This window comes from Mollisia scopiformis, assembly GCF_001500285.1.
Source record: "Mollisia scopiformis unplaced genomic scaffold LY89scaffold_31, whole genome shotgun sequence".
In the NCBI taxonomy this organism is placed as follows: domain Eukaryota; kingdom Fungi; phylum Ascomycota; class Leotiomycetes; order Helotiales; family Mollisiaceae; genus Mollisia; species Mollisia scopiformis.
The window spans coordinates 620970-647433 of NW_017263611.1; the positions used below are offsets into that span (position 1 = coordinate 620970).

Genomic DNA, 26464 nt, shown 5'->3' on the forward strand with positions numbered 1-26464 from the left:
GGCCATTCACAGCGTGTTCACGGCCAGCCACACCGCGCTGGGAAGCTCCTTCAGACCTGGGTGAAGACATGGTCGAAGGTGTGGAAGTGAGTGGGAGGCGAATCAGATTAACCGCCGTGGTTTTCGTCCCTCATTTCATCCTATCAAAAGCACTTTTAATCCAAATCCAAACGAGAACGCCCAGGATCATCACCATCTCTCCATGTCTCTCGATGATTGCCGTCTGGAACACCTCATTTATCCTGGGTGCATCGCTTCTATTGACTTTATACGAGAACTGTACGGCTTCAAAAGATGGCAGACAGAGCAGAGCAGACATCGTCATATCTTTTACTGTAGACGGCTTAGACGAACGATCCATCGCTGCATGTCTGGCCCGCTTGCCAATGATTACCTGCTTCTCGAGGATGGTAGTGCATTTTCCTGTTACGCAAGACAGCATGAATCGAAATAGACATCCGGTGAGTTTTCTGCCTGTCGATACAAGATCTGACGTTCCCGGAAAAGATGTGTTCTATATCTTAACCTGTAAGATCTTCCTAAGTTAAAATATTTCAATGATTCGTCCGTCCTCGCCTCCTTTGACGTTCGCGGTCTGAGGTCAAAACTCAAGACGGACCCCATCACGGCGGCTACGGTGACAGGCCTATCGGCTGGCTACCGCTGTGGTCAAATCTCACGTTGGACCCAGCATAACCCTGGGTTTATTCCAAACCGCGAGAGCCTCTTTCGTTCCTGTCAGCATTCTGTGCGCTTCGAACCTGGAGAAAAAGCAAAGAACGAGGGGCTATTGTCCAGGTGGGGCCTGGTGTTTCGTTTGACAACACAATACTCTGCATGATTCACATTGAAGCTGGCGTGCGTTTGCCAGAGTCGACAGCCAAACTCCTCGTTTCCTCCGCTATCGCTTTTGCCGGATTTTCTGGTCAACAGGTTGCATAATGGGCCCGCTGTCGGTTCACATCCGGCCTCCTTGAGGGAACACTTATAAGGCGATGTGCAGGTTGGTAATGTGGCCTCGAAACTAGAAATATCGCTGTCGCCGTCCGAATCCACAGCAGCATAATCTATGAAGAGGGATCTCACGTATTGGTACAACACTAGAAACCCAAAAGTACACAGTAGTAAGCAGCATCATGCAATATCACATGTATCTCAGATTCCTGTTGCTTTATTTAGGAATGCCGGCCCGTGCCTGGCAACTTTTGCTGAGAAAAGTGAGAAGGAGGGGACAACTCTTTGTGGGGTAAACCCCTTGCAGAGCTCGTATGCCAAGTAATCTTGGTCTTTATTTTAGCAGCCGCTAGCTAACTCAGGATATGTGAAGCGAGCATATCCCTAAAGCCACTCCGTGTCATGATTCATGCACTTTCCACATGCCTCGGTGAAAGCAATCTTCAAGGTTGACATTCACATGCGCCTCAATATCTGCATTGAACGTGACTCTCAAAATCTGCGTTCTCCAACGAGAAATTGTGATATCTGTTGCTATACGCTCTATTGTACGTTCTGCGGTACTCGGCATTACTCGATTTCAAGCACTCTGGATGCATGGAACAAGGACAAGATCGATCCGACAATAAAAGACTTAACAATGTAGAAAGACACATGCAAAGGGCACAAACGGCGGATTTCGGACACGATGGCTTCTCAATCAACGCTGCGACACTCCGCAGACCCTATAGCCAATCTCTACCAGCAATACATGAAGCTCTTCCGCGACCGATTAAAGGGCACTTCCCGATCAACCCGACTGGTTGGCACATTAGTACTCGCGCTCTCGATCATAGTTTCGGGCGCAGGGGGTCGAAGATGGTGGAACAAACAGAAGGCAGAGAAGGAGCAAGGTCGACGCCTGCTGCGACGAAATTCAGGCTTGAAGAATAAAGATGGCTCTCGTATTATCTTTGTTCCTTACAAGGACTCGACATCCAAAGTCACCATACACCCGACGAAGTCCTTAACCTTCGATGCGCATCGCAGACTCTTCCTAAATCCACCTCGAGCTTCCGGACTTTCAGATGGAGTCACACCTCAGATTCCGCCGCCTCAGACGAAGCCTGGCCTCAATCTGGCATTCTTGCATCAGTTTCTCAGTCTCCTGAGTATCATGATACCGAGATGGACGAGCAAAGAAACTGGATTGCTACTAAGTCATGGAATGTTTCTTATGTTACGCACATATCTCTCATTGGTGGTGGCTAGACTAGATGGTGAAATTGTACGAGATTTGGTTGCTGGCAACGGGAAGTCTTTTGTTTGGGGTATTATCAAGGTATGTCTAGGTTCTGCAATATCTCTGTCCTAAGCTGTGGAATTTGGACCTATCTTTAAATTTCAGTTTCAAGCCTACTAACTTCGTCAGTGGTGTGGAATTGGCAGTTTTGCCTCTTACACCAACGCGATGATCAAATTCCTACAATCGAAAGTCTCTATTGCCTTCCGAACACGACTTACACGATACATCCATGATCTATATCTCAACGACAGTCTCAACTACTACAAATTATCGAACTTAGACGGAGGCATTGGACAGGGAGCTGATCAATTTATCACCCAAGACTTGACACATTTCTGTGCATCAGCGGCAAGCCTGTACTCTTCTTTGGGCAAACCTTTCGTTGATCTTTTGGTGTTCAACTACCAACTATATCGATCACTAGGGCCCTTAGCTTTGACCGGGCTCATGAGCAATTACTTCCTTACTGCAACTATTTTGCGAAAGCTTTCCCCTCCATTTGGCAAATTAAAAGCTGTAGAGGGTCGCAAGGAGGGTGATTTCCGAGGCCTACATGCTCGCCTCATTGCGAATGCTGAAGAAGTGGCCTTCTATGGAGGTGCGAGTATGGAGAAGAACTTCTTGGATCGAGAGTTTAAAGGCCTGAAAAGGTTCATGGAAGACATCTATACATTGAAAATCCGATATAACATCCTCGAGGACTTTGTACTCAAGTACAGTTGGAGTGCTTACGGGTATCTTCTTAGTTCCCTCCCCGTTTTCTTACCGGCTTGGGGTGGACTTGGAGGCATACAAGAACTTGCCGATCCATCGGTGACTGGCGGTCGTGAACGAGATCGAATGAAATCGTTCATTACGAACAAGCGGTTGATGCTGTCCTTGGCTGATGCCGGTGGCAGAATGATGTATAGCATCAAAGATCTGTCGGAGCTAGCAGGCTACACCTCTCGAGTCTATACTCTGATCTCTACTCTTCATCGAGTTCATGCGAATGCCTATTTTCCACAACGTGGCACTCATGCCGAACTCTTCTCTCTTTCAGATGTCCAGGGTACTATCCAGAAAGGGTTCGATGGTGTCCGCCTCGAAAATGTACCAATTGCTGCTCCATCAATATTCCCTCATGGCGGTGAAGAGCTAATTGATTCTCTCTCCATGATCGTCCATTCTGGAGAACACCTTCTTGTACGTTCATACAGTTGCCGGCTTACCTGACTTCGCTAATATGAACAGATTTCTGGCCCCAATGGTGTTGGTAAGAGCGCTGTAGCACGAATTGTAGCCGGACTTTGGCCCGTATATCGAGGATTGGTGTCAAGACCACGAACCGTTGGTACCGATGGGATCATGTTCCTTCCACAGCGGCCGTATCTAAGTGTAGGCACCCTGCGAGACCAAGTCATCTATCCAGATGGAGAAATCGAAATGCGAGATCGTGGAAGGAGAGATATCGAATTAAAGCGCATTCTTGAGGAAGCTCGTCTTGGCTATCTTCCAGACAGAGAAGGAGGTTGGGATACAAGAAAGGAATGGAAGGATGTTTTAAGTGGTGGTGAGAAACAGCGCATGGCGATCGCAAGGCTATTATACCACGAACCTCGATATGCTTTCATTGATGAAGGCACATCCGCTGTATCATCGGACGTCGAGGGACTGCTGTATGAGAACTGCAAGGAGAAGGGTATCACGTTGATCACAATCAGCACTAGAGCCAGTCTGAAGAAGTACCATACATTCAATCTCACACTCGGCATGGGTGATGACGGGACAGAATGGGAGTGGGAAAGAATTGGCACTGAGAAGGAAAAGATGGGCGTCGAGAGAGAGCTACACGAACTCAGAGAAAGACTGGCCAAAGTCAAGGACTGGGAATCCAGACAGGCTGAGATTAATGAAGAATTGGCGAAGGTATGGGTTGGGGGCGAAGTCCTGGAGAGTCCAACATACACGGAGCAGAATACCGCCGATCCTAACGACATTCCATCATGACGCATATTCCGACGCATGAGTACGGACTTTGGAGTCGACATGTAGAATATTTTGGGTATTCGCTTATACAGGGATTTCGCTCCACAGCGAATAGGAGCCTCGTTTAAGTTCACTTAAGTTAAGCATAAATGCGATATCCAATTTCCCCGAAACCACAGCGTCACAATCGCCGGTGATTCGTTTCGCTGATACGCTAAATCACTCTACCTGGCAAAAGTGTCGTTTTATGTCCCAACCCCAGAATCACTATACTTGGCAAAAGTGTCGTTTATCTCAAATACCGAAACCTCAAAGCTCCGTACCAATCGCCGCCCCTCTTTTACATATCTCGTTCATCTCATCAACCGTTAGTCCAGGTACGCATTCAGCCATAATGGGTATCGCACTAAAAGACATGCATTTCTTTAATGGGTGTTCCAGACAAGCTCTAGGGAGCTCCGCAGAGATAGATGAGAAATGAAGTAGATAACCACGGATACTTCATCCATTCAATGATCTTTCATATATGCTCCTCGTCTCGAATTTATGCTATTCCGTCCCGCGGTGCAAGTGCCCACAGGCAACCGGCACTTATATAAAGACCTCGCAATTGGGACGGACGTGCTCATTGCTATCCAAGCTCCTTCGTCTCTGCTCCTGCTTATAAGTCAGAGCTCTTTTCCAAGCCTTTTCAAATTCCTTGCGTTCAACATAGTCGTTTCTAATATACCATCCATTCCATTCTACTACCTCGAACTCAAGATGAGGTTCTCCCTCTCCACCGTCTTGCCATTGGCAATGGCCATTTCAGCCTCTGCCCAGGGAACAACTAGTGTCTACACCGAGCCCAAGACTGGTATCGCATTCGAGACATATATGGATCCCACCGGCTATGCCTTCGGTATCGCCCTTCCCACTACGCCATCAACCGATTTCGTCGGTCTCTTAGTCGGAAAAGGAAAGGGATGGGCTGGCGTCTCCCTCGGGGGGTCCATGATAAACAAGCTATTGATAGCCGCTTGGCCAAGCGGAACCAGCCTCATCTCTACCTTCAGAGAAACTCCGTAAGCACGGCTCATCCGCATCTCAAAATGGTCAAAGCACTAATCTTCCACCTTCCTGACAGACGCATCGGCAACCCACCCGAAGCAAACGGATCCTACACCATGACCCCCATCGCGGCCGGAACATACACAAACGCAACCCACTGGTCCTACGCCTTCCTTTGCAAAGGCTGCATTCTCGCAGACGGCACGACCTTTGCTTCGAACGCCAGCACCGATGTTCTGGGATGGGCTTTCGCTACCGCGGCTCCTACCATGCCCGCTGCTCATGGCAGTGCCTTGCCGAAACATAGCACGCAGGGTAATTATGGGATGAGCTTTTCAGCTGCTAGGACTGCGAAATATGCTACGTATGCGGCGTTGGCGGGTGCTCCTGCTACTACCCCGAGGGCATTCAATGCTTAGGGTTGTGAAGGAAGTGGTGGTTCAGTCGATGGAGATAGGATGGAAAATGATTGATATGAATCTGGACTTGAAAGTGTACATACAGACACAAGAAGTAAATGTAAATAGAAATGACTAAGGCCAAGGAAAAAAAACCATTCCATGATCCCCTGACGATTCATCACATCACACCACGTGAGATATAAGCGAGCTTTCTAAAAGGGGTAAACTCAGGGGAAACCATAAATTAACGGCAGAACACCACCCTTCAGCCTGAACAATCTAATCCTAAAGAATCTGCTCAACCAAAACCCTACTCCACGACCTGGTGTCCTCTGCTCCCTCTCCTCATTGGCCCTTAAATTCCCGCATCCACGGCTGTTCGATGTCTCCCCTGATGGCCAAGCCCGCACATTGCGGGGTGAGCTCCACGGCCTCTCCCCAACAGGACCAACTCGCCCTACGAAAACCGAGGCTGAATGTCCTATCCAGTATGAGTTGCAGCGAGCCAATATATGCCGGTGTCTCCTCCCGCCGTTCGTCAGAACAGAGAAAGAGAAAAGAAGAAGAGAAAAATTTAAAGGGTAAAAATGAGTTCCGGATCCGGCAGTTCCACCACATAAACAAGCCAACGGCGCAACAAGACAACGGGGTATTTGTGGAATGAGTCTAGACCCCGTGGAATTTTCTCTTGCCAATATAGAGATTCGATCGTGCCCTGGATCAATCGATCTGGGAAAGGCTTGTTTACACCGCCTTGGAAGGATCTGAATCTTGGTTCTCTTCCCTTTCCCTCCGCTCCTTTCAGAACAGAAGGGAAGAAGGTCAAGTATATTCATGATGGTGCACTCCGTGAGAAGGCTTCTACCAATTCTCCTGGTGCCATGGCTGGTGGACGCGAAGACCTTGACTGCGAAGATCAAGACACCTATCAACAATACCCTGGAGTATGGAGTAGCGACCGAGTGCAAGACGTGTCCGTACAGTCTCTGCACGAATAAGGCGTATTACGACTACGGGACGACGGTGACGCTGCTGTGTTGGACTGTGGGAACGCAAATTGATAATGATACGTATGCTAGAGCTCGGTCTGAATATTGGATGAGTTGCTGAAGCGATGAGCAGAACGTGGCTTGAGACTTCGGATGGATGTTACGTCACGCAAGACGACCTGATGGCATACAATGGAACTTGTAAGTCATACCATGGGACTGGGAAAACTTGTCAGGTCAGCAATTGACTTTCTGCAGACGAGACGGACTTGAGTTACTGTGGAGAGGACTCGGAAGAAGAGAATCTCACATTCGACACTACCGTTGTACAATACGACAGCGAATGTAACATCTGCCCCGACAACCTCGACTGCGCCACCGTTATGTATTTATCTCCAGATACCGAAATAATAGTAACCTGTTGGACGGATGCTGGAGCGGCAGTCATTGGCGATACGTATGCGTCTTTTTTTCCCTTTCCTAAACTTCTGCCACTTTTCTCGAGAAGCTAACAAGAAAAAACAGCACATGGCTCAAAACAACAGACAACTGCTACGTAAATGAACAAGGCCTCCGTGACCCAGCAAACAAAGATATCCTCGACAACTGCGGCCCCATAGGCTTCCTGCAGCTAAACGACACCGGTTCACGAAAACGCGAATCTCTACCAGACCGTGATCCAGCACCTGATCTCTCCTCACCTCCAGGAACAGGGATAGATCTCGGCTCGCAATACCTCGTCAACCTCACCGTTGGCGAAGACTACGCATACTGCTACAACTGCCCCAACACGACAACCTGCGACGTGGTGACGAGATATAGGTTCAAGCAGGAAGTGTGGATGCAGTGCTACTACACGGCGCCGGTAGAGGTTGCGAATGAGACGTATTGGTATGAGACGACGGACTTTTGCTATGTGCGGGAGGTGGACTTTTTTCAGAGTTTGTTTGATCGTGAGTAACCTAAAACTTGGATGGAGAGGAAAGGGGGGTGCTGACAGAGTGGTGTAGAATATAGATTCCCGGATTGTAGTTTGTTTGATCAGGATACGACGACGACGAGTAGGTAGGTGGTTTGGAGAAGGGCAAAAAATTGGTGGAGAGTAATTTAGTCTACCAATCGCCTGTTTTATACCCTTTACTTCTTGTGAACTCTTGAAAAGTGGAGAAAAAAGAAGATCGCAAGTGCAATTCGAGAGATATAAGCGCAGCTCAACAAATCCGGCCAGCCTTGTGATTGCTTTTGTTAGAGATTATATCGGCATAGGTTTACCAGCAAGGCCCCCTTTCCAAAGTTTTTAAATCATGGCTTGAGGCAGGCTTCAAGTGCGGCATGGTAGTGGAACAATGGACAGCTCTAATGTCCTCGATTTCTTACAGACATCTAGGGAGTGAAAGTAAAATGCACCGATGCAATTCGAGAACTTCAAGCGCAGTTCATCAAATCGTGGTAACCTTGTCATTACTCTTCTTAGAAATCAAGTGAGCAGCACAAGGTTTCCAGCAAAGTTTGCTCTTTCAATCTTATCAAATCATGGCTTAACAAAGACTTAAAGTGCGGCATTGTAGTGGAACATTGACCAGTTCTAATATTCTTCACTTCTCAAGGATATTGGATAAAGCAAGTAAACAGTTTGCAAATTCATTTTGAGAACTCCAAGTGCTGCTCAAGAAGTCAGGGCGAGTTTGTGGTTATTCGGAGTGAAAGCCAACTCAGCACTGGATCTCTAATAAAGCTCTTTGGGTAACATAATTGGCAAGAACTGAAGTCTAATCCCACTCTTCCTTCACCGCACACTAGAGTTATTAGATGAATGGTATACGATTCTCAAAGCTTGAAAAGTTACACCAACAGACCGCCCGCGTTAAGCCAAACCCCACGAACGCAGATCAACTGATGGGAATATGGAGAAGTAGTATACGTATCTCCCCGCTTAGACATTTCTCGTTGAAGTTCCCTCCCCTCCAGTTCTCGGGATCCTTCAAAAACCTAAGTTTCCTGGTGATTCAAAATCTCAATAAATGGTTTTAGCCCTCCAGCTAATGCTGAACCCCACGATTATGTTTGTAGACTCGCTCGAATATAGCCCGTGGTCGGGACCGAGTTTTGGGGAGACATTTTTCGATGACAAGATGCCATATACGACGAGGTGAGTACAGAGGAGTGGTATCTTTCTAGTCAATTGCATCCTTTCAGACTCAATTTTGAGCTTATATTCAAGCTGTTGTATCCTCGGTAATTTGGAGTTTTCTACACTATGCTTTACATCTCCTGTTCATTGCTGGCGCTGTTGTGTATTATTCCAGTCCTGCAGCAGGATTGCTTCCACGTACTGCCAAAGCCCCTACTGTTACTGAAGTTTGTGACACGAGAAATGTGATTCAGCATTGCGCGCAAGGCTGAAAAGTCTCCATCATCTGTATATCTTAATATGTGAATTTAATGGAAGGTTATTTCTATATTGCGAGCTGCCATGCATTGTTTTCTCGAACTACTCTTGCCTCTCTTTTTGTTCTTGGTCCAGCTCCATCCCCCTTTCTCATGCAAGAAATCCTATTTGTGTTATTTGCGCTTTTCGCGCTGTTCGCGCGATTCGCCCTACTTGCGCTACTTGTGCCCCGATCGAACTTGCTTACAAAATATTATGGAGATAACTATTCTTTCAAAGTGGAACTCCAAACTCTTTTTAATAAATTATTTTATGATATGAGTTTACTCAAGATCTCTCTGAATATTTGTGCAGTAGAGCAAATGCATATGATTCCTACCAGAAAGTGAAAGCATACCTCGAAAGCCTCTTTCAAAATTTGCCATCTTCTTCATACCAACTTCTCCTCAGGAGCATGATGCCCTTGATCACGATTTATGAAAAGTGTTCCGCTTATAAGCTATAATAGCAATCAAAACACATTGAAGGAGGCTTCTCATAACAGGAGGTTGAAGCTTGTGTCTAGGCTTAAATAGTGATCACATCAGGAATGATTCTGGTCATGTGTTTAGACCTTGGAGCGAAGCAAAAGTGGTGGAATTTTGTCCCACAATTACAGTCTCTAAAGTAGGTGTTTGCTTTTATGTGAATCACTCACATAATCCCCTGAGTGTATAGAAGCTGCATCAAATTCGTGAATTATATTCATCAAGCAAATCATCAAACCCTAGAGCAGTTCTCTACAGTCAATGAGTTCAAGAGTTTTCTACAAGATAGCTATGCTAAGAGACCTAGAACAAAACCACAATAGGTTCAAAACAGTGGATCAGGTTATTATCGTATCCCATGGTCACAAAGGAAAAAAACACAAAATTGATGTGCAGTTTCCAGGACAGTGGGAACAATGAGCTCAAGTCTTGGGACAATGGATCAGGGTAGCCTATAGTCACAAAGCGAAGAGCTATGAAGTCGATGTACAATTCCAAGGACAATGAGGACAATTGAGTTTTTACGGAGATATAATTTTGATTTTTGAAAGTAAGAGTGAATTAATCAGAAGATTGTGCGTTGTGCAACTACCAAGCACAGTCCTCCAGCGGTTATTATTCACAAGAAAATAGCAAAGCCACATCTGTCTCAACAACTACACAACATTTATCAAAGCAACTGTCTTCCTCCAAAAGATACCATATCTTTATCCAAAGCGACAAAAGTACTTCAGCAAGAAGCCATGGAAGAAACCCGTACCAAAAGCACCTGCGCCCTGGTCGTCATCGATGTCCAGAACGAGTTTCTCTCCACTAAGGGCAACTTCCCCATCTCCAACGACTGCAAACCCAATCTCGTCAAGAACCTGAAGAACCTCATTCCCCAGTTCCGACAAAGCGGTGGTCACGTCATTTGGGTCCAAGCCATCTACAAGAACAGAACAGAAGAACCAGCCCGCATGAAGGAGCAGACCAAAGGGAATGGAATATTGGGGAACAACGAATGGCTCACCGTCGCTACACACGTCTTCCCAACACCGTGTTGTGAAGCTGGTAGCTTTGGAGCCCAGATCTACCCCGAGGTCTTCACTCTTGCAGCTCCAGACGACGCTGTCGTTACGAAGGGAGGATACTCTGCGTTCAATGAAAGCACGGCTTTGCTCGAAGCTCTCCGCGAGAGGAAAGTCACCAATGTTTATTTCTGTGGAGTCGCATCTGGAACATGCGTCCTTGCAACTGTTTTGGACGCCGTTAAGCTTGGGGATCTCCAGGTTCATGTGGTGCCGGACTGCATGGGTTGGAGGAGATACAATACCCATGAAGCAGCTATTGCTAGATTCCAGGAGCTGAAGGTGAATCTGATCAATAGCAGTGAAGTCGAACTGACGACATCCTCACCTTGGACTCCCCCATATACTACCAAAAGTGACGAGACTTAAGGATGTAAACAATATGATTAGAGCTAGGCTCACAGAGTTTGGATAGTTGAAACATGCGCAAGCACAGAAAATTCAACCTCAGCAAAATTTACAGATTCCCAAAAGTGACTTTTATTGTGAATAACAAGAATGTCTGCTACAAGTGAAGATTCCCAATCCGGCAAACATCGGTGCATCCCCCCTTTTCTAGTAAATGCGCTAGCGCTAAGCGAGTCTTGTAGCTAAACTGATTACCCCTCATTGACCGCCCATTGAGACTAGTATCGACCCATTCACGAACAGGAACAAGTCAAAGGGAGAGTAACCGCTCCACACAAGGGTTTTAATGTGACCGCTGGTTCTCTTCCTGTTTTATGACATTCGCCTTGTTCACAATGGTCCGGACATGAGTTGACAACGAAATAAGATGTGACAGCAACTATTCTCCCTTGACAACTGTCTCATTCTCAATGAAGGGAGACTTGTAAAATCCGGGAACTTTTGGCCCATAGTGGTTGCTGGATCCGAGACTTTCAAATGTGGGCATCAGATCCGTGATACTTTTCGAATATCATGAGTGCGAATGAATTGAGGAGGAGATGAAGGCAGAGAGAGGTCGTTTTATAATTACTAGCGTCGAGCTAATGAGAAGGAATGGAATGAAGACAAAGCATTAGTGAATCTTGAAAACTCGTTCTGCTTGCAAAGACGTCGGAGAGTCTGAGTGAATCTGAGATTGTTCAATAGTAATTAGGCCTCGCCTTCTTTGCTTTCTCCCCTCCCCAAAGAATAGACCAATTTCCTTGAATCACAGGAAAATCGGACATTCAATCATAAAACTATTTAGAAATAAGCTTGAGAAACTGGAACTGCCAAAATGGAGTAAGGAAACAATATCTAAAAGACTGCGAAATACCAAGCTCCTTCCCATGAACCTTATATCCCGGGTATATGCGCCCTCTAAACACATATTAAGCTACACTATAAAGCGCCTAATCACCTCGTCAGATGACTTCTTAAGTTCTAATAAGGCTCTTTATAATGGTGTTGATGATTAGATTAGCTCGCTATGTTGGATACGAAACCTCAACGGCAATGCTATTTGTGACGATAACAATGTCCGTTAGCATTTCATTCATAAAACTCCCATTTATAGTTCGGAATGTCCTCGATAATAGAAAGGGCTTGAAAGTAGGAGGCAGAAGAGAGTTTATTGTGTCGAGATAGAGGAAAATGTTTTGAACACGTTTTGGAGAGATCTGCAAAGATGCTGGACAGATGTATGGTTTCCAGTGTTGAGGTCGAGGAAACTAGTGATGAGGGAGTGGAAAAGGTTTTTTCTGGATGTTCATTAACATGGGATACTCACATAAGGACGAGGGAGAAGGGCTATGGGTCTCGAGTAGGAAGCGAGGTCTTTGCGCTGTCCACTTGAATACGATAAATGAGGTAGTAAGAAAGCTTGGAAGTCATTCAATCATCCAATTCTTAGGGACACTATCCTTGCACTTCCCCAGAAAGTTTCCAACAAGCCTTCCCAATCACAGGTGCCATCTCATGGCTTGAACCCCATTTGCCAATCTTCTCCTCTCCTCCCTCTCTGCAAATCTCGCTCGCTCGTCAACCTCAATAGCCCCTCTCCAAATACGCGTATAAATATCCTCATCCGTCGTCATGAGATTAGCCACCAACCACCGCTTGTCTTCCCAAGCAACGTGCTCCCATCGTTTCAGGATCGATTTCAACCTTCGTCTCGTTTCGTTGCGGACGATTTCTTTGGCTTGGTGCTCCATTTTCTAAGACGTTGTTAGTCTAGTGATGATTTTCATGGAGCCAGAAACACCTACACAGATGATTTGTTGTCGCAGTTCGGACCATGCCGTCTTCACTGTAGGCTTTGCTTCTGTGATGTTGATTTCTGTCTGGTGAATGGTGGTGCTTTGAGTCTTGCTCGGAAGGTGGAACTTCATGGCGATTCGAAACTGAAATGAGGAGTAGCGGTAAGGATGATGCACATGAGCTTGAGCGATGATTATGGTAGTGATATCGTAATTGCAAACGATGTAATTTCTAAGAACAAGATCTAGATGACAACAAAAGGGAATCAACTGCTCCTTCCTCCAACTCCAAATGCGTTTCGCCATATCGAGAAGTCTCGACCCAACACCTAACACCAGATCAATTTATATGATATGACACGTGCAAACATTTCAATGCTCTTTCTTCAATCACCACCTCCTGAGTCCTCATCTGAATTCACAACCCCACCATGCAGAGCGAAGAATCGCTCAAACTTGGGCACCTCTAACCACCCCATCATCGGAATCACTTGCCAACTTCTTCTCTTGCAACGGCGCTTCGACAATCGGCTTGAACCAAATGCCAGGATAAGCAAAGGTCAATGCTGCAACAGCAATACAACACATCGCTCCATCCAGAACATAGAAGCTGACTTCATCCTGCATGATCTTATTCTTCCAGCCGCCAGCAAGCTCCGCAATTCGATAGATGCATCGGACGTAGATACCAGCAGAAGCAATGAATATGCCCCAAGCAAAGACTCTGAAGTTCTTGGAGTGCAGAACAGAGAGCTGAGCCTCAGTCATCGTGTGATGGTTTGCGCGAAGGTTGCGGATAAAGAGGATGAGAAGCGTGTAAAGGAACGTGAAGGTCGCAACCTGGAACACGATACCAGCCAACATGATATGTCCACCATCCGCAGAGGTACTTGGGGTATTGGCCGAAGCAGCAGTTCCACCTCCAGCGCCTTGCAGAATGAGAGACAAGAGATCGCAGCTGATGAAGATCCATGGGTAGAGCGGCGGTTTGATGGGCGAAAACTGAGGACCGATGGCTCGGACCATGTCTTTCAGTGTGAGATAGAGGGCGGCGGCGAAGAATGAGGGAGCGATAATCAGACAGCAGATTTGCATCTCGAAGCCTGCGTTGTTCCATGGATTGCTGTGCATTATGATTCGACCGACGTAGCCGACGGTCTCAGCAAAGGCACCGAAACAGACGATGATACCGAAGGTCCATGTCTTGTATTTGAAAGGGAGGAGAACATTTGCTGCGAGGAAGAGCCCAAAGAATGCGCAGAAGAATGCATTTGCTGCGAGATTTGGAGTATAGCCATAAATGGTTCCGTCGACAGGACACTCAGGAGAGACTGAGGTGCAATTGGCGTAAGGTTCTGACATATTGAAAAGTGGGAAAGATTGATCCGGAAAGAGAGGTTTATGGGATAGTTGAGGGAAATTAGAAAGAGATGTAGGTATTGTGATCTTTGGTTTCTCTTTTCAGGAGATTGAAGCCGCTGTCTGATGCACAACGAAGGAAGGCATGCCTTACATACTTATAGACACTTGTCCCCCAAAGATCGTCAACGTACCATTAACAGTGTTGAAGTCATCAGAGACCGCAAGTGCGATACCACGAATAGTCGAATGCGATTGCGAACGGGAAAGCAGCATACTTGAAGTAACATGGTTGTCTTCTACTCGTCCGTAACAACTGCGCAAAGTCGTCCCGAATAGGAATAATAGGCGAATGCGACCCGGAGGCGAGGGCGGCTGAGCTCAGATCTCCACTATCGAAAGAATGCTAATGGTCGGTCCTGACGATTATTTTGCTGATGTCATGCCACTTTGGAGACTTGGGAACGGGATCTATACCCCTTTAAGTACAGCGTACTAAAAGTACGTAAGCGGAAGATACAAGTTGTCGGTTAGGATGTCAGATTCTTGAACACCCCGAATGAGGTGTCCACAGATTTTAGGGCTTGGGTATGAGCCAAGCGCGATTTATACCCCTTTAAGTAAAGCATACGCGATGTGTGTAAGCGAAAGAGAGGCACAGTCTCCAGCTTGTTGGGACTTGCAAGGAGGCTGTTGGAACGGCCGTAGCCTCGCAATTGACAGCCAATCACTTGGTAGGTTTCTGAGCACCGTGAGAAAGGCTGTACGCGTATTGATATGATATGGTAAGTTCCCATCTTCTGATGGCTGATGTTTTCTGTCTCTGTGTCTATATTTACCACCGGGCGTTTTATCCTCATCCCTTCTGTGAGGCACTTTCCGCAAATATGGCTGCTCGACGATACGGGTACAAAGGAGGTCCGCTGACCCACATCGGACTTTTGTTCAATGAGGGAGGGGGTAAGTATATACTGAGAACTGTGTGGGGAGAAAAGACGAAACTACCGTGATGCGGGTTGACTTGCTTAGGCGCAAGCTGAAAGTACGAGGGCTATTCGACAAGGGATTTGGTGATCTAGCACCAGGGTATAATCTATATTTTCTGTGCCTGGCCCGCACTCGTGAACACCACATTCTCATTCCCAAACACAGTCTATAAACATGATCAGTAAGTCTCGCACGAGAAACAACGACACCCACTCACCGTCAAGACATTTCCAATCCCAGAAACCTCTCCAGAAGCATTCTGCCCCATGATATTGGCGAAATTGGTCGACATGAGCTGAACGCCCTTCACGAAGCCCGTTCCATCGAATCCGCAATGACCTCCTCCGTTGGGTGTATTGTCAACAGTCTGCATGGTTCCAATCTGCGCTGCGGACATTCCTACCGTAGTGGCTATCTTTTCGTACGCCGCGATAGCTTTGGGGATTGCGGGTTGGAGTAAAGCTAATTCGTCCTTCGTGCTCTGGAAATGAATTTTCATACTCGTTGCTAGAGTGTTGGCATCGGTGACATTGACTTGCGGTACCAGCGCTCCGCAATTCAGGACAACTCCAGTCTTATATTGGGCTCCAAAAGCTGGTACGAAGAAACCGGAGAGTAGAAGAGAGCCACCCGACACACCAGTGAAGAACACATTCCCAGGATCAAACGCAACGTCTTGAGAAAGCTGATTCTGGATCAAGCTGTTGACTGCAGCAGCATGTGCGACTCCATCTGTTCGCTGCAATCCACTTCCTCCGCCCCAGAATAGGTTCTTGTTTGGAGCCAGGACCACCACGCCCATGAGATTGTTTTGAACTGCCTGATTTGGGAAGTCGAAGAATGATTGTCCACCATCGCCATGTAAGAGAACATTCAGACCTGCGGTCCCAGTTGTGTTTGCAGTTGCGGATGCTCCTGTGACTCCCGAGGCGGCGGTGAATTGATCAGCTGGAGCTGAAATCTTATATCGAATCGAGAGGCCACTACTACTCGTTAGACACACTTGAAGCTTGGGTCTCACAATCTACTTTATCTGCACTGTCTTGTCAAGAATAGTCGATCCATCTGTCGCAGTTGTGATCCCACCACTCGCGCTCGGAGCCGCAGCAGCTGCAACATTTGTCCCAGTACCACTCGTCGCCTTCTTCTTTGGTAATGCCTCCGCCTGCAGCGCAAACACAAACAATAAAGCGAAAGAAAGGAATCGACTCCACGATTCCTGCATTATGAGAATATGTGAACGCCCAGCGTCAGCAGCAAGTAATTATCGGGGTAAGAAGGAAAGAATAAGAAGACGCCGAAAACAGGACAGAACATGCATTCTTGGGACGAAAGGTTGGTTTTATTTCAGATGTCAAAATGGAAACTTTATTTGCTCGGTAAACATTATTTTGAAGCATCCAAGCCTCTCTTCGAGACTGCCAAGGCTGTTTCCCCAAGACTTTTATCCTGGGGCAAATCGCGCGATGAGGCTAATGGTGATGCATAGGTGTTTGACTTGGCGGGACGAGCCGAGTGGTCGATTGGCACATAAATATTGATTGAATGTTCTTGACGAAGCAAGGTGTTTTGTTGGAGGTAGATCCAACTTGCTTCTGACTAATTAACACCCACTGTGAAGAAGGGTGTTTGAGGTGCAGCTTTGAACATAAAGTACCGCACAATTCATTTCTACAACCCCAGAGATAATATTCAACGACCTCGAAGACATTCGTGGAGACGTCCCAGACACTGTAGAAATTGATGCTCTTGAGAACAAGCAAATGATCATGCCTTGGATAAGTACTTGGATACAACCAGCTTCGACTATATAACATCGAAGAAAAAGAACCTGCAGCACAGTAGAGGCCTAAGCGTACCATACCTTTTAAAACACGAGGTTTTGAATGCAAAGGTCAGCTCATTGCTCTACGATCACTTGATCCTCGAGTTGATATGGGCCAGCATGAAAATGAACCTGAAAAGGAGCGAGGGTGCTGCCGAGACCATAGTCATAAGGTCTACAGCATATAGTATGCACTATAGGATTGCAAGTCTTTGCGACTTTCAAAGTCGTGATGTGCTGCACTTTCGAAAGATCGTATCGTGCAAAATCCTCCATTGAATCCACACAGCTTGTGGGGTGTACCTCAATGCTTTGGACCTGCTAATTATTCCATGGGCGGGACACACTTCCCGATATCATATTTATCCATAGTGGAGTGCTCGTGGGTTTGGACTGCTCAGGCTCGTAATTCCAGAGCTCGTTTCAGCGTTATGGGTATGAGTCTGCGGAAAGCAACTGGGTTCTCGAATACTATTGATCGTCTCGTATGCTCGTATAGGCCATCGACTGTTGTTCGTTCTGACTAGAAATCTATCGCCCTTGGACATGTCGAGTCGTGAGTAAAGATCGTGAAAGTGCATCAATCACTGTCGATGTGTCGATAATTAGCAAGAGAAGAATGTAGGCGCGTGCCGCGTGCATTGAGGATTCGTGAGTGTTACCACAGCGTTGGATTTCGTCATGATCAGATGCCAAAGTCTCCCAGTTTTGCGCAATATAATTTGCATTGATCATAGAGTGATGCTATGCGTTGTATGCAATGGTATATTGGGATTGTTGTTCAGCGCCCCAGGTGAAAAGGTTCGCGACTTTTGGAGACGGCATTTAGCGTTTCTCCGCCACTAACCACGACCAACCTTTGTTCTCGATTTGGCAACCTTCAACGACGCAAAAAATATTCTTATTCTCACTGCTCTGCCAACTCTATCTCAAGAACTAACGCCGAGGAAGGAGCAAAGACCATGCCATCCCAACTTTTGAGAGGATCATGCTATTTTGCGTTGGACTACACGAAGGTCGTATCCTCCACCAATGTCCTCACCAAAACGTGGAGACCGCATCCGAAACTGCCTGTCACAACGTTAAATTCTCAAGTATAGGCTCAGATCACCTTCTCAGCCCTGTTGCTGTCATGCCATGTGCTTGGGGCGATAAGCATAAGCAGAGGCTGCACGAAGGGTCGTTCAGTGAGATTGCGCCACCCTTTTTCATCCGCCAGGATCATGAACGATTGAACCCTGACATCAATGTTTTTGCGAGACCGAAGAGTTGGATTCGCATTTGGAGTCTTTTCTATCGAGCCCAGTGGACTCGAGTACTTTACTTTCAGCTGAGGGAAAGTGTCTCTAGTTTTAAGTTCGCGATAGCAAAATTGGTCTTATTTTTTTTAAAGGGAGAGAGTTGATTTGATTTGGTCGCGATAACAGGATACTTTTGCTCTATTGCCTCCTCCTCTGCACGATCAGCCTCACATCGCATCTAATCTTGGGATGAATTTGAATGTGCCATTCCTATTGTTGGTGGTTGACCAAAGGATTCTGAGTTGAACAACCACAATTCTATATTTTCTTTTTGACGTTCGGTTTGAATAAGCATAAGACACAGCCTCACCACCTACCCCATCTCACTGCTGAGCACCACGAGGCTGGTATTTGGCATAGCACCCATCATTTCAGCCACGTAAACTGAACAGCCAATTACTATTAAGGTGCTTATGATGCAGCCTTGTATATTTTTAGATTTCTCACGATCAACGAGCTCAAGGTGGCTTCTAGCTTCAGATCGTTCCAGATCGACCCATGGCAGTGTTAGCAATGAGGATACGGCTTAGTGAGCCCAAGGCTGTTCCTCCTGGCCAACATCAGATGCAGGTGCTGAATAGAGGATCATGATTGCCTGACTGAGAACCTTCTACCTCCAGCCTCCAGGCAGTTCAGATGACTTCAGTACGCAGTTTTACAGATTTTAGACCTACTTGACTTTTCTATAAAGCATCTCATCCCTTCCTCACAACAAGACGTTTCATCAGCATCAATCAACACCATCTTCACAATAATCAATACACAATCATCAACACCACTTTCTATCACATTCTCGAATATCACTCTTCAACTACATCCAAAATGGTTTCCTTCACCTCAAGCCTTTTCGCCGTCGCGGCTGCTCTCTCTCTCGTCTCAGCTGCTCCAGCTGCAGATGTCTCCGCCAGAACCGCGCCCGCTTTTGTTGCAGTCACATTGTACGGAGCTGCAGGTGCTTCATACACCACCGACGTTTACTTCGACGAGGATGCAACCTACACCTGTAAGTACATTGCGAACATTGCTAGACTACCAGCCACTGACTTACATCATAGACAACGATTTGAGCATTTCCAGCGTCTCTTTCGATCACAAATTGGCTTATTGCACCTTCTACGGTATCGATGAGGAGACTGCACCTCCCGTGATCTCCAACGGTGGCCAAGTCGGCCCTCCTCAAACCATCATCTCCATCTCCTGCGAGTGCCTCGAATAGAGGGCACAAGTGCGGTATTTCCTTTGACTCGGATCTGGAGTATCATGGCTTTGCATAGGAGGTAGCATCATGGTGGGCGTTCATCTCGTGACAGGATTCATTTGAAGGAGTTGGCAACATCTCAGGCTTAGGCAGGATTTGGTCATACCATCGCATTGGAGTTAGCGATTACACAATACTGGTATTACATGTTAGATTCATCATTCATTCATCTTGGGACACCCCCTTTTACTGAGCGTCCGGGCGGACTGCAAATCATAGCAAGGAAGCTTAAATTGATTCCTTCAATCACCACCCTTCTCAATTCTGTGCGTTTCAAGTTTTGATTTCTGTTTGTCAAAACAATGATTCTCCACCACCTCAAAGTCTTCTCGACAACCAACCACCTCTTCAAGGGTAGTCCCCCACAATGTTCCTGACAACCACAAACTCAGCAGCTGCCCAGGTACCGGAACAACTTCTGAATCCCTACCCCCCCAGCCTGGAACAACTCAACAGCGCCCTCTGCTTGGCGGGAATGACATTCCCTTCTTCCCTTCCTTCGGCACTCATCCACATGAGAGGACCCCGCGTTCCGAAAAAAGGTACGCGCCCGCCCTCGCGCACAACGCAGCACCACCCCTGAGGGAAGCCGTGCAGGAAAAATTGACCCCACCACTCACAACGCCAATTCCGTCCTTCGAGAAAACAACAAGCTTCCGCCACGATGCTTGGAGAAGCTTGTCTGCACCCCTTGGGCCCGGAACTAATTTTCCATATATCATGAACGCTGATTTTGGGGTGGAAATCAGGGAGTGGGAAGGCAGGCAGGTAGCAGGTTTAGCGTTTTTATGGGTCGCTTGATTGGGATCTGATGTCGCTTGTGTGCCTGCATCGGGAGATGTGCGCTTTGTGCCTTCCACATCTCTTCACCGTGCGAGAGAGAACTTCTTCGACCGGGGTCTTTTTCGGGGAGGTGGAGAGAGAGAGAGGTGGATATTGGGGGCAGATATGAGGCTTGTGTGTAGGATTCTTGAGGGGCTGGTCTTACGTGCACCCTGGAGTGACAGGACGTCCGGGAACATGCTTAATTTTTCCAACTGGAAGAGGATGCCAAACAAGCGCGGGATCCATTATCGTGAGCTTCAGATGACCTGTTGCAGAGACCGCCTAGGCAATGGTATAAAGGTAGCTTGGCAACCCGAGAAGTTTGGCCAAGCAGAAGATAACTTCTCTTCGATCTACCTTCTTCCGTCAGATAAGACTTCTCTTCGAAGCCGTCTTCATCATGGTTCACTTCTCGTCGCTCATCTTGCTTTCAGCAATTACTTCCGTTTTTGCTGCTCCTGCTCCAGCACCCACTGCTGCCCCTGATCTTGCTAAGCGAGCTACCACTTGCACTTTCTCTGGCTCCGCTGGTGCGTCCTCGGCTAGCAAGTCTAAGACTAGCTGCTCTACTATCATTCTTTCTGCTTTGGCGGTACCATCTGGTACGACTCTGGATCTCACAGACCTTAATGAAGGTACCACTGTAAGTCTTTTACCTTCTCACTAAACTTCCGATCTTCAAACAGAACTAACATTTCTAGGTTATCTTCGAGGGCATCACCACCTTCGGTTATGAAGAGTGGAGTGGACCTCTCGTCTCAGTCTCAGGAACTGACATCACCGTAACCCAGACCTCAGGCGCTTACCTCGATGGCGGCGGAGCTCAATGGTGGGATGGAGAAGGATCAAACGGTGGCAAGACCAAGCCCAAGTTCTTCTATGCTCACAACATGATCTCTTCCACCATCTCTGACATCTACGTAAGTCGATTCCTATACCATGCAGAGAAGCAAGACACTGATGTTGGCAATAGATCTACAACCCACCCGTCCAAGTCTTCAGCATCGATGACTCCACAGATCTCACTATGACGGATATTACCATCAACGGCGAAGACGGCGACAGTCTTGGTGCTAACACCGATGGCTTTGATATTGGCGACAGCACCAGTATCACCATTACCGGCGCCAATGTGTACAACCAGGATGATTGCGTAGCCGTCAACTCCGGCACGACCATCGTTTTCTCAGGCGGTGTCTGCTCAGGCGGTCACGGTCTTTCCATCGGTTCTGTTGGTGGAAGAACCGATAACACAGTCTCTGGTGTCACATTCGAGAACTCTGAGGTCAAGGACAGCCAGAACGGTAAGTCTCTCTTTTCGGTCCTGACTTCCAATCCACTGACATCCATCGTCCAGGTGTCCGCATCAAGACCATCTCCGGTGATACCGGATCTGTATCTGGAGTGACCTACAGCGGCATCACCCTCTCTGGCATCACCGACTACGGTATCGTCGTCCGTCAGGATTACGATGGCACCACTGGCGACCCCACAAACGGTATCACCATCAAGGACTTCGTTCTCGATGGCGTGACTGGAACGGTCGAGTCGAGTGGAACCAACATTTGGATTCTGTGTGGTAGTGGAAGCTGTACTGATTGGACTTGGACTGATGTTGATGTTACTGGAGGAGCGACGAGCACGGATTGCACCAATGTTCCAAGTGGTGCTAGTTGTTCTGACTAGATGGCTGTGAAAATGAGCTGAGAGGAAATCTGGTGAAGCGGATGTGAAAATTGGGAGTGGAGGATGAAAAGAGTGGGTTATATGCTTCTCGTGTTTATACTTCTTCTGTCTATACTTTGATCTCCTTCAGTATATATGCATCTTAGTCCGAATGAAGGAATGCTTGTTGTCAACTCAGATACAGAAGAGCCGTGCTTCACTGTAAAGAATAGAATGTAAGATAATGTTATTCCCGATTACGTATTAAGTTGTGAAGGATAGAACGGTGTAAGAAATGAAGAAGGCGCAGGGTTGAGCAAGATCAAGCGAGCGCTCAGAAATTTGAACTGAGATTCAGATGAGAACAGCTGAATATTCCTGAACACAGATTTATCTGTATGAAGTGGCAATATGAATAGTACTGAAGAAATGTAGCTAATTCTCTTTGAAAAAAGTTCAAGGTCTTGAGCTACTTTTCAACTTAGTTTGAATGCCACGTGACCAGATACAATGTGATTATTTTTGAGGTGCGACCAGGCTTCTAGACCCTGTGGCAGATAAGGCTTATTGCCGTCTGTCATCAGTATTACAATAGTGAACACATAAAGTTCTGTTAGATGGTTTCTCCCTCTAAAGCTTCGCTTCGGCACCGCTTCCGAGTGGCAAACGCTGAGATGGAGAATCGAGGTCGACAGACTAGCATAAACTGCAAAATGTACATTTGAAATGCTTTTTGGAAGTAGTGTAGAAAAGTCTTCGATGTTCTGTTGTAGATTTGGATGGCAAAGAAGGTGACATAAATGCCATTCCAAGGTGGTCTACTCAGGTATAATGAGCATTTCGGGACTGGAGATGCGCGCCTCAGTGGCGAATCACAGATCGCGGAGTACGAAATAATTCTGTGCCTTGAGATCAACCATACGAGAAGGATGAAGAAATGAGTGTAATTGGAAGATGGATCGATGCCCCTGAGGTACAAAAGTTGCTGCCTGCGCTGACAGACCCGCTTGGATACCTACATTGATTGAGCTACGTTTGCAAAAGGGCCAACTGCAATAGCAACGGTGCAATCATGTATTTGAAGCAACTCTCGAGAAGAAAGCTCAGCGAAGAAAGCAGTGAACTGATAATAATGATTCCTATTCTCAAATATACACTTGCATGTGGAGAATGGCATATCGCAGCACTCGAGAGCGCCGGCTCCAATCAATCAATCTCCCCTAACCCCACTGACTGTCCAGGCCGGATCATCGGGTGCCTGAGAGTTTGAGCTTGGTCATGATGCTGGACCTTGATCCCTCCGCAAATCTGCAAACACGAAACAATCTGGAGTTACCCCTCCATACTACGCAATTGAAGCTTGGCGACGAGGTGCAATGCAATGGATGCGACGGTAGGAATGACATTGCAATACAGATAGGGCTGGGCTGGGTGTGAAGATACAGTAAGTGCTTTTTTCCCGTCTCACAGGAGGCAAGATGTTGTTGATTGCGCTGTCTCGTACAAAGTTCCTTCCGGCAGGGCGACTAATGCAGCAGCTCTCTCCGGCATGCCAGTTTCCTGCTTATGGTGAGAATTCGAGATGAGGAGCCAATAGAAGAGAAATCTCCTGCCGACCTTCCCTGATAAACAACCAATAATGCGACGGTCGGTCTCCAGATCTTTTGAATCGGTTTGTTCCTCTATCCTGACGCCACCACGTTCCCAACCTGGTCTGGCTTCCTGGGATTTGTTGTCTGGGTCGTATCTGGAATTAGCATTTGAGTCGTTGGTTCGTGTTTACCCCCAAAAACGAGATTTCCCATCCCAGCGCGCCTCGTTCGCTTGCCTCCAGTACCATTTTCATCTTTCCTCTCCTCTGGCTTGCTCTTGCTTTCCAAGGAAACCTTTCGCTTCGTCATAACCTTCAAACTTCAACCACCGACTGTCGTTTCCCCTTCGTCGTTCGTTTCTGGAGGTGTACCTCAACCCCATTCTATCCGCATTTACTCTTCATCGACACCATGGGCAGAACAGCTCCTCTCGTGTCGCTGTTGGCGGCCTCTTCCATTCTATTCAATGGCGTGTCCGCAACCCTCCCTACAATTGCTATCAAGGTACAACGATTGCATCCGGATTGCTCCCGATATCGACTGACGGATCAATTAGGGATCCAAGTTCTTCTACTCTAACAATGGCACTCAATTCTTCATCAAAGGCGTAGCATATCAGTCCGGTATCGCCAGCGCCGGTGGCGGAAGTACCTCTGGTGATAATGTGAGCATGTCGTGTGCCGTTCCCAACCTCATCTGCTAATCTCTCGATCTACAGAGCACCGGGTACAATGATCCTCTGGCCGATTCTACTTCGTGTGCACGCGATATCCCTTACCTTCAAAAGCTCGGTGCGAACACAATCCGTACATATGCCATCGATCCCACCCAAGACCATTCCGCCTGCATGGCTGCGCTCGATGCGGCCGGTATCTACGTGATCAGTGATCTTGGACAACCAGATCTTTCGATCAATCGTGAGGATCCACAATGGGACACCGAGCTCTACAACCGTTATACTGCCGTCGTTGACTCTCTATCGTCGTACAGCAATGTTATCGGATTCTTTGCCGGAAACGAAGTCACAAACAACCTTTCTTACACCGGAGCTTCGGCTTTCGTGAAGGCTGCGGTTCGCGACACCAAGGCATACATTGCAGCGAAGAAGTATCATGCTATGGGTGTTGGTTATGCTGCAGATGACGATGCTTCTGTTCGTGCCAACGTAGCCGCATATTTCAACTGTGGACCTACCGAGGATCAGATCGATTTCTGGGGATACAACATTTATGAGTGGTGTGGCGATTCGAACTACGAGCTTTCCGGATATGCGGAGAGAACTGCTGAGTTTGCCAACTACTCCGTTCCAGCATTCTTTGCCGAATATGGCTGCAACACACAGGGTGGTGGAGCTGCTGGACGTGAATTCACCGAAGTCGCAGCGCTCTATGGCGCCAACATGAGCTCTGTCTTCTCTGGTGGTTTCGTCTATGAATACTTTGAGGAGGAGAATGATTATGGTTTGGTTTCAGTCAGCGGAAATTCCGTCAGCACTCTTGCAGATTTCAATGCCTGGTCTACTCAGATCCATGCTGTCTCGCCGACTGCTGTCCAATCCGCGAGCTACACCCCAACCAATACTGCTGGCCAAGCCTGCCCAACAGTCGATGCCAATTGGCAAGCCGCAACTGTCCTTCCTCCCACTCCAAATCAGGCCGTCTGTAGCTGCATGATGGCATCACTCACTTGCACGGTTGCATCATCTGTCAACACGAGCGACATCGGTAATCTATTCAACCAAGTTTGCGGTTACAACGGAGGTAAGCCTTGTGCTGGAATTGTCCGCAACACAACAACCGGTACCTATGGCGCATACTCCATGTGCAATTCCACCGAGCAACTTGCAAACGCATTCAACGCCTATTACCTCCAGGAGAACAGTGCAAGCACAGCCTGTGACTTTGCTGGAGCCGCTCAAGTCGTCAAGGCCGCAGGAGCTGCAAGCAGTTGCTCATCTCTCATTGCTTCAGCTACTGCCAGCAACGCGGGTGGAGCCACAGGAACAGGCGCCGCTTCATCAACAAGCAAGAAGAGCGATGCTAGTGGAATGATCGTTGGTGCAAGCTTTGGTGCTTACAAGTATTTCATCGGGTTCACCATGTTGGCTGTTGCGTCGGGGGCGGGGATGATTCTTTTATAATTGACGAATAATGGGAGGAGTGCTTTGGATGGATGGGGTCAATACATTAAGTTTCCTGCACATAATTGAGAACGATGAGAAGAAGAAGCAAAACGGTGTATGATAATGCCTTGTTTCTATTGCGTTGGGTTGGGCATGAATCTTTCCATAGTGAACAGCAGTGGTTTTTCATCATCCTTTTTTTCTTACTCAATTTGTGATACGGGAGAGAAGAGGTCCTTTTAAGCTTAAGCCAAGGTCTTGGATACTGGGTAACTAATTCCAAGTGGATGAGCTTGACTAGATTCAAGCTTGTTTTGAGTCGGGTGTCGATGTGGAGATGCTGACGCGGCTTTTTTCTTGGGGATGAATGAAGGTCATTCTTATTTTTGTTTGGACCTCGCTGTCACTGAGTTTGCATATTGTGTTATACTGGTTAGAGGGAGTTTTATTGTGTTTGTTGTTGGTTTCGAGTAACTTGATTTAGCTTGCTGAGATGGGCGACTGAGGAGTTTCATCCTTTGGTGCTCTCGGGGTTGAGGGTCGAGGGTCGAGGATGAGTTTGGGCTTGTGTGTGTTTGTTTGCTTGAACAGAAAGATCGTAGTTGGATTCTCTGGACGTTTCTAAGGCTGAGAAGTACCTGTCCTGTGCTGGTTTGGTGGATGTCACGTGAATGTGTGTATTGATGTTTCCAGGTTGATACGGACATTGAA

The 26464-nt window shown here is 47.2% G+C and overlaps 11 protein-coding genes across 11 annotated transcripts; 7 read left to right on the top strand and 4 right to left on the bottom strand.

Moving 5' to 3' along the window:
• The first annotated feature begins 1427 nt into the window (after positions 1-1427).
• LY89DRAFT_724864 (uncharacterized protein) lies at positions 1428-4675 on the top strand. The gene is made up of 3 exons (XM_018218937.1): positions 1428-2275; positions 2366-3424; positions 3473-4675. Exons 1-3 carry the CDS (start codon positions 1643-1645, stop codon positions 4226-4228), a joined length of 2448 nt encoding a protein of 815 aa, XP_018063239.1. The 5' UTR covers positions 1428-1642; the 3' UTR covers positions 4229-4675.
• Positions 4676-4937: 262 nt separating this feature from the next.
• Positions 4938-5725, top strand: LY89DRAFT_724865 (CBD9-like protein). The gene is made up of 2 exons (XM_018218938.1): positions 4938-5271; positions 5334-5725. Exons 1-2 carry the CDS (start codon positions 4970-4972, stop codon positions 5674-5676), a joined length of 645 nt encoding a protein of 214 aa, XP_018063240.1. The 5' UTR covers positions 4938-4969; the 3' UTR covers positions 5677-5725.
• Positions 5726-6495: 770 nt separating this feature from the next.
• LY89DRAFT_741715 (uncharacterized protein) lies at positions 6496-7716 on the top strand (the record flags this gene model as incomplete). Its single annotated transcript, XM_018220744.1, has 5 exons — positions 6496-6728; positions 6781-6848; positions 6906-7104; positions 7173-7600; positions 7658-7716. The coding sequence occupies 5 exons, from the start codon at positions 6496-6498 to the stop codon at positions 7714-7716; spliced, it is 987 nt and encodes a 328-aa protein (XP_018063241.1).
• A 2590-nt stretch (positions 7717-10306) lies between these two features.
• Positions 10307-11002, top strand: LY89DRAFT_599151 (Isochorismatase hydrolase; the record flags this gene model as incomplete). The annotated part of the gene is made up of 1 exon (XM_018210074.1): positions 10307-11002. One exon carries the CDS (start codon positions 10307-10309, stop codon positions 11000-11002), a length of 696 nt encoding a protein of 231 aa, XP_018063242.1.
• A 1520-nt stretch (positions 11003-12522) lies between these two features.
• On the bottom strand, positions 12523-13125 carry LY89DRAFT_676772 (uncharacterized protein; the record flags this gene model as incomplete). Its single annotated transcript, XM_018213624.1, has 2 exons — positions 12523-12777; positions 12829-13125. The coding sequence occupies 2 exons, from the start codon at positions 13123-13125 to the stop codon at positions 12523-12525; spliced, it is 552 nt and encodes a 183-aa protein (XP_018063243.1).
• On the bottom strand, positions 13090-14421 carry LY89DRAFT_690853 (RTA1-domain-containing protein). The gene has a single exon (XM_018216184.1). The coding sequence runs from the start codon at positions 14179-14181 to the stop codon at positions 13270-13272; it is 912 nt and encodes a 303-aa protein (XP_018063244.1). The 5' UTR covers positions 14182-14421; the 3' UTR covers positions 13090-13269.
• An 808-nt stretch (positions 14422-15229) lies between these two features.
• On the bottom strand, positions 15230-16513 carry LY89DRAFT_328663 (uncharacterized protein). The gene is made up of 3 exons (XM_018206769.1): positions 16194-16513; positions 15383-16148; positions 15230-15331 (listed from the first exon to the last, which is right to left on the bottom strand). The coding sequence occupies exons 1-3, from the start codon at positions 16388-16390 to the stop codon at positions 15272-15274; spliced, it is 1023 nt and encodes a 340-aa protein (XP_018063245.1). The 5' UTR covers positions 16391-16513; the 3' UTR covers positions 15230-15271.
• On the bottom strand, positions 16514-17189 carry LY89DRAFT_328662 (uncharacterized protein). The gene has a single exon (XM_018206768.1). The coding sequence runs from the start codon at positions 17025-17027 to the stop codon at positions 16638-16640; it is 390 nt and encodes a 129-aa protein (XP_018063246.1). The 5' UTR covers positions 17028-17189; the 3' UTR covers positions 16514-16637.
• A 1924-nt stretch (positions 17190-19113) lies between these two features.
• LY89DRAFT_741720 (uncharacterized protein) lies at positions 19114-19507 on the top strand (the record flags this gene model as incomplete). Its single annotated transcript, XM_018220745.1, has 2 exons — positions 19114-19294; positions 19347-19507. The coding sequence occupies 2 exons, from the start codon at positions 19114-19116 to the stop codon at positions 19505-19507; spliced, it is 342 nt and encodes a 113-aa protein (XP_018063247.1).
• A 1230-nt stretch (positions 19508-20737) lies between these two features.
• On the top strand, positions 20738-22137 carry LY89DRAFT_690858 (polygalacturonase E precursor). The gene is made up of 4 exons (XM_018216185.1): positions 20738-21017; positions 21076-21294; positions 21348-21678; positions 21732-22137. Exons 1-4 carry the CDS (start codon positions 20775-20777, stop codon positions 22058-22060), a joined length of 1122 nt encoding a protein of 373 aa, XP_018063248.1. The 5' UTR covers positions 20738-20774; the 3' UTR covers positions 22061-22137.
• Positions 22138-23816: 1679 nt separating this feature from the next.
• LY89DRAFT_328728 (uncharacterized protein) lies at positions 23817-25952 on the top strand. The gene is made up of 3 exons (XM_018206770.1): positions 23817-24135; positions 24188-24295; positions 24350-25952. Exons 1-3 carry the CDS (start codon positions 24043-24045, stop codon positions 25769-25771), a joined length of 1623 nt encoding a protein of 540 aa, XP_018063249.1. The 5' UTR covers positions 23817-24042; the 3' UTR covers positions 25772-25952.
• The last annotated feature ends 512 nt before the right edge of the window (positions 25953-26464 follow it).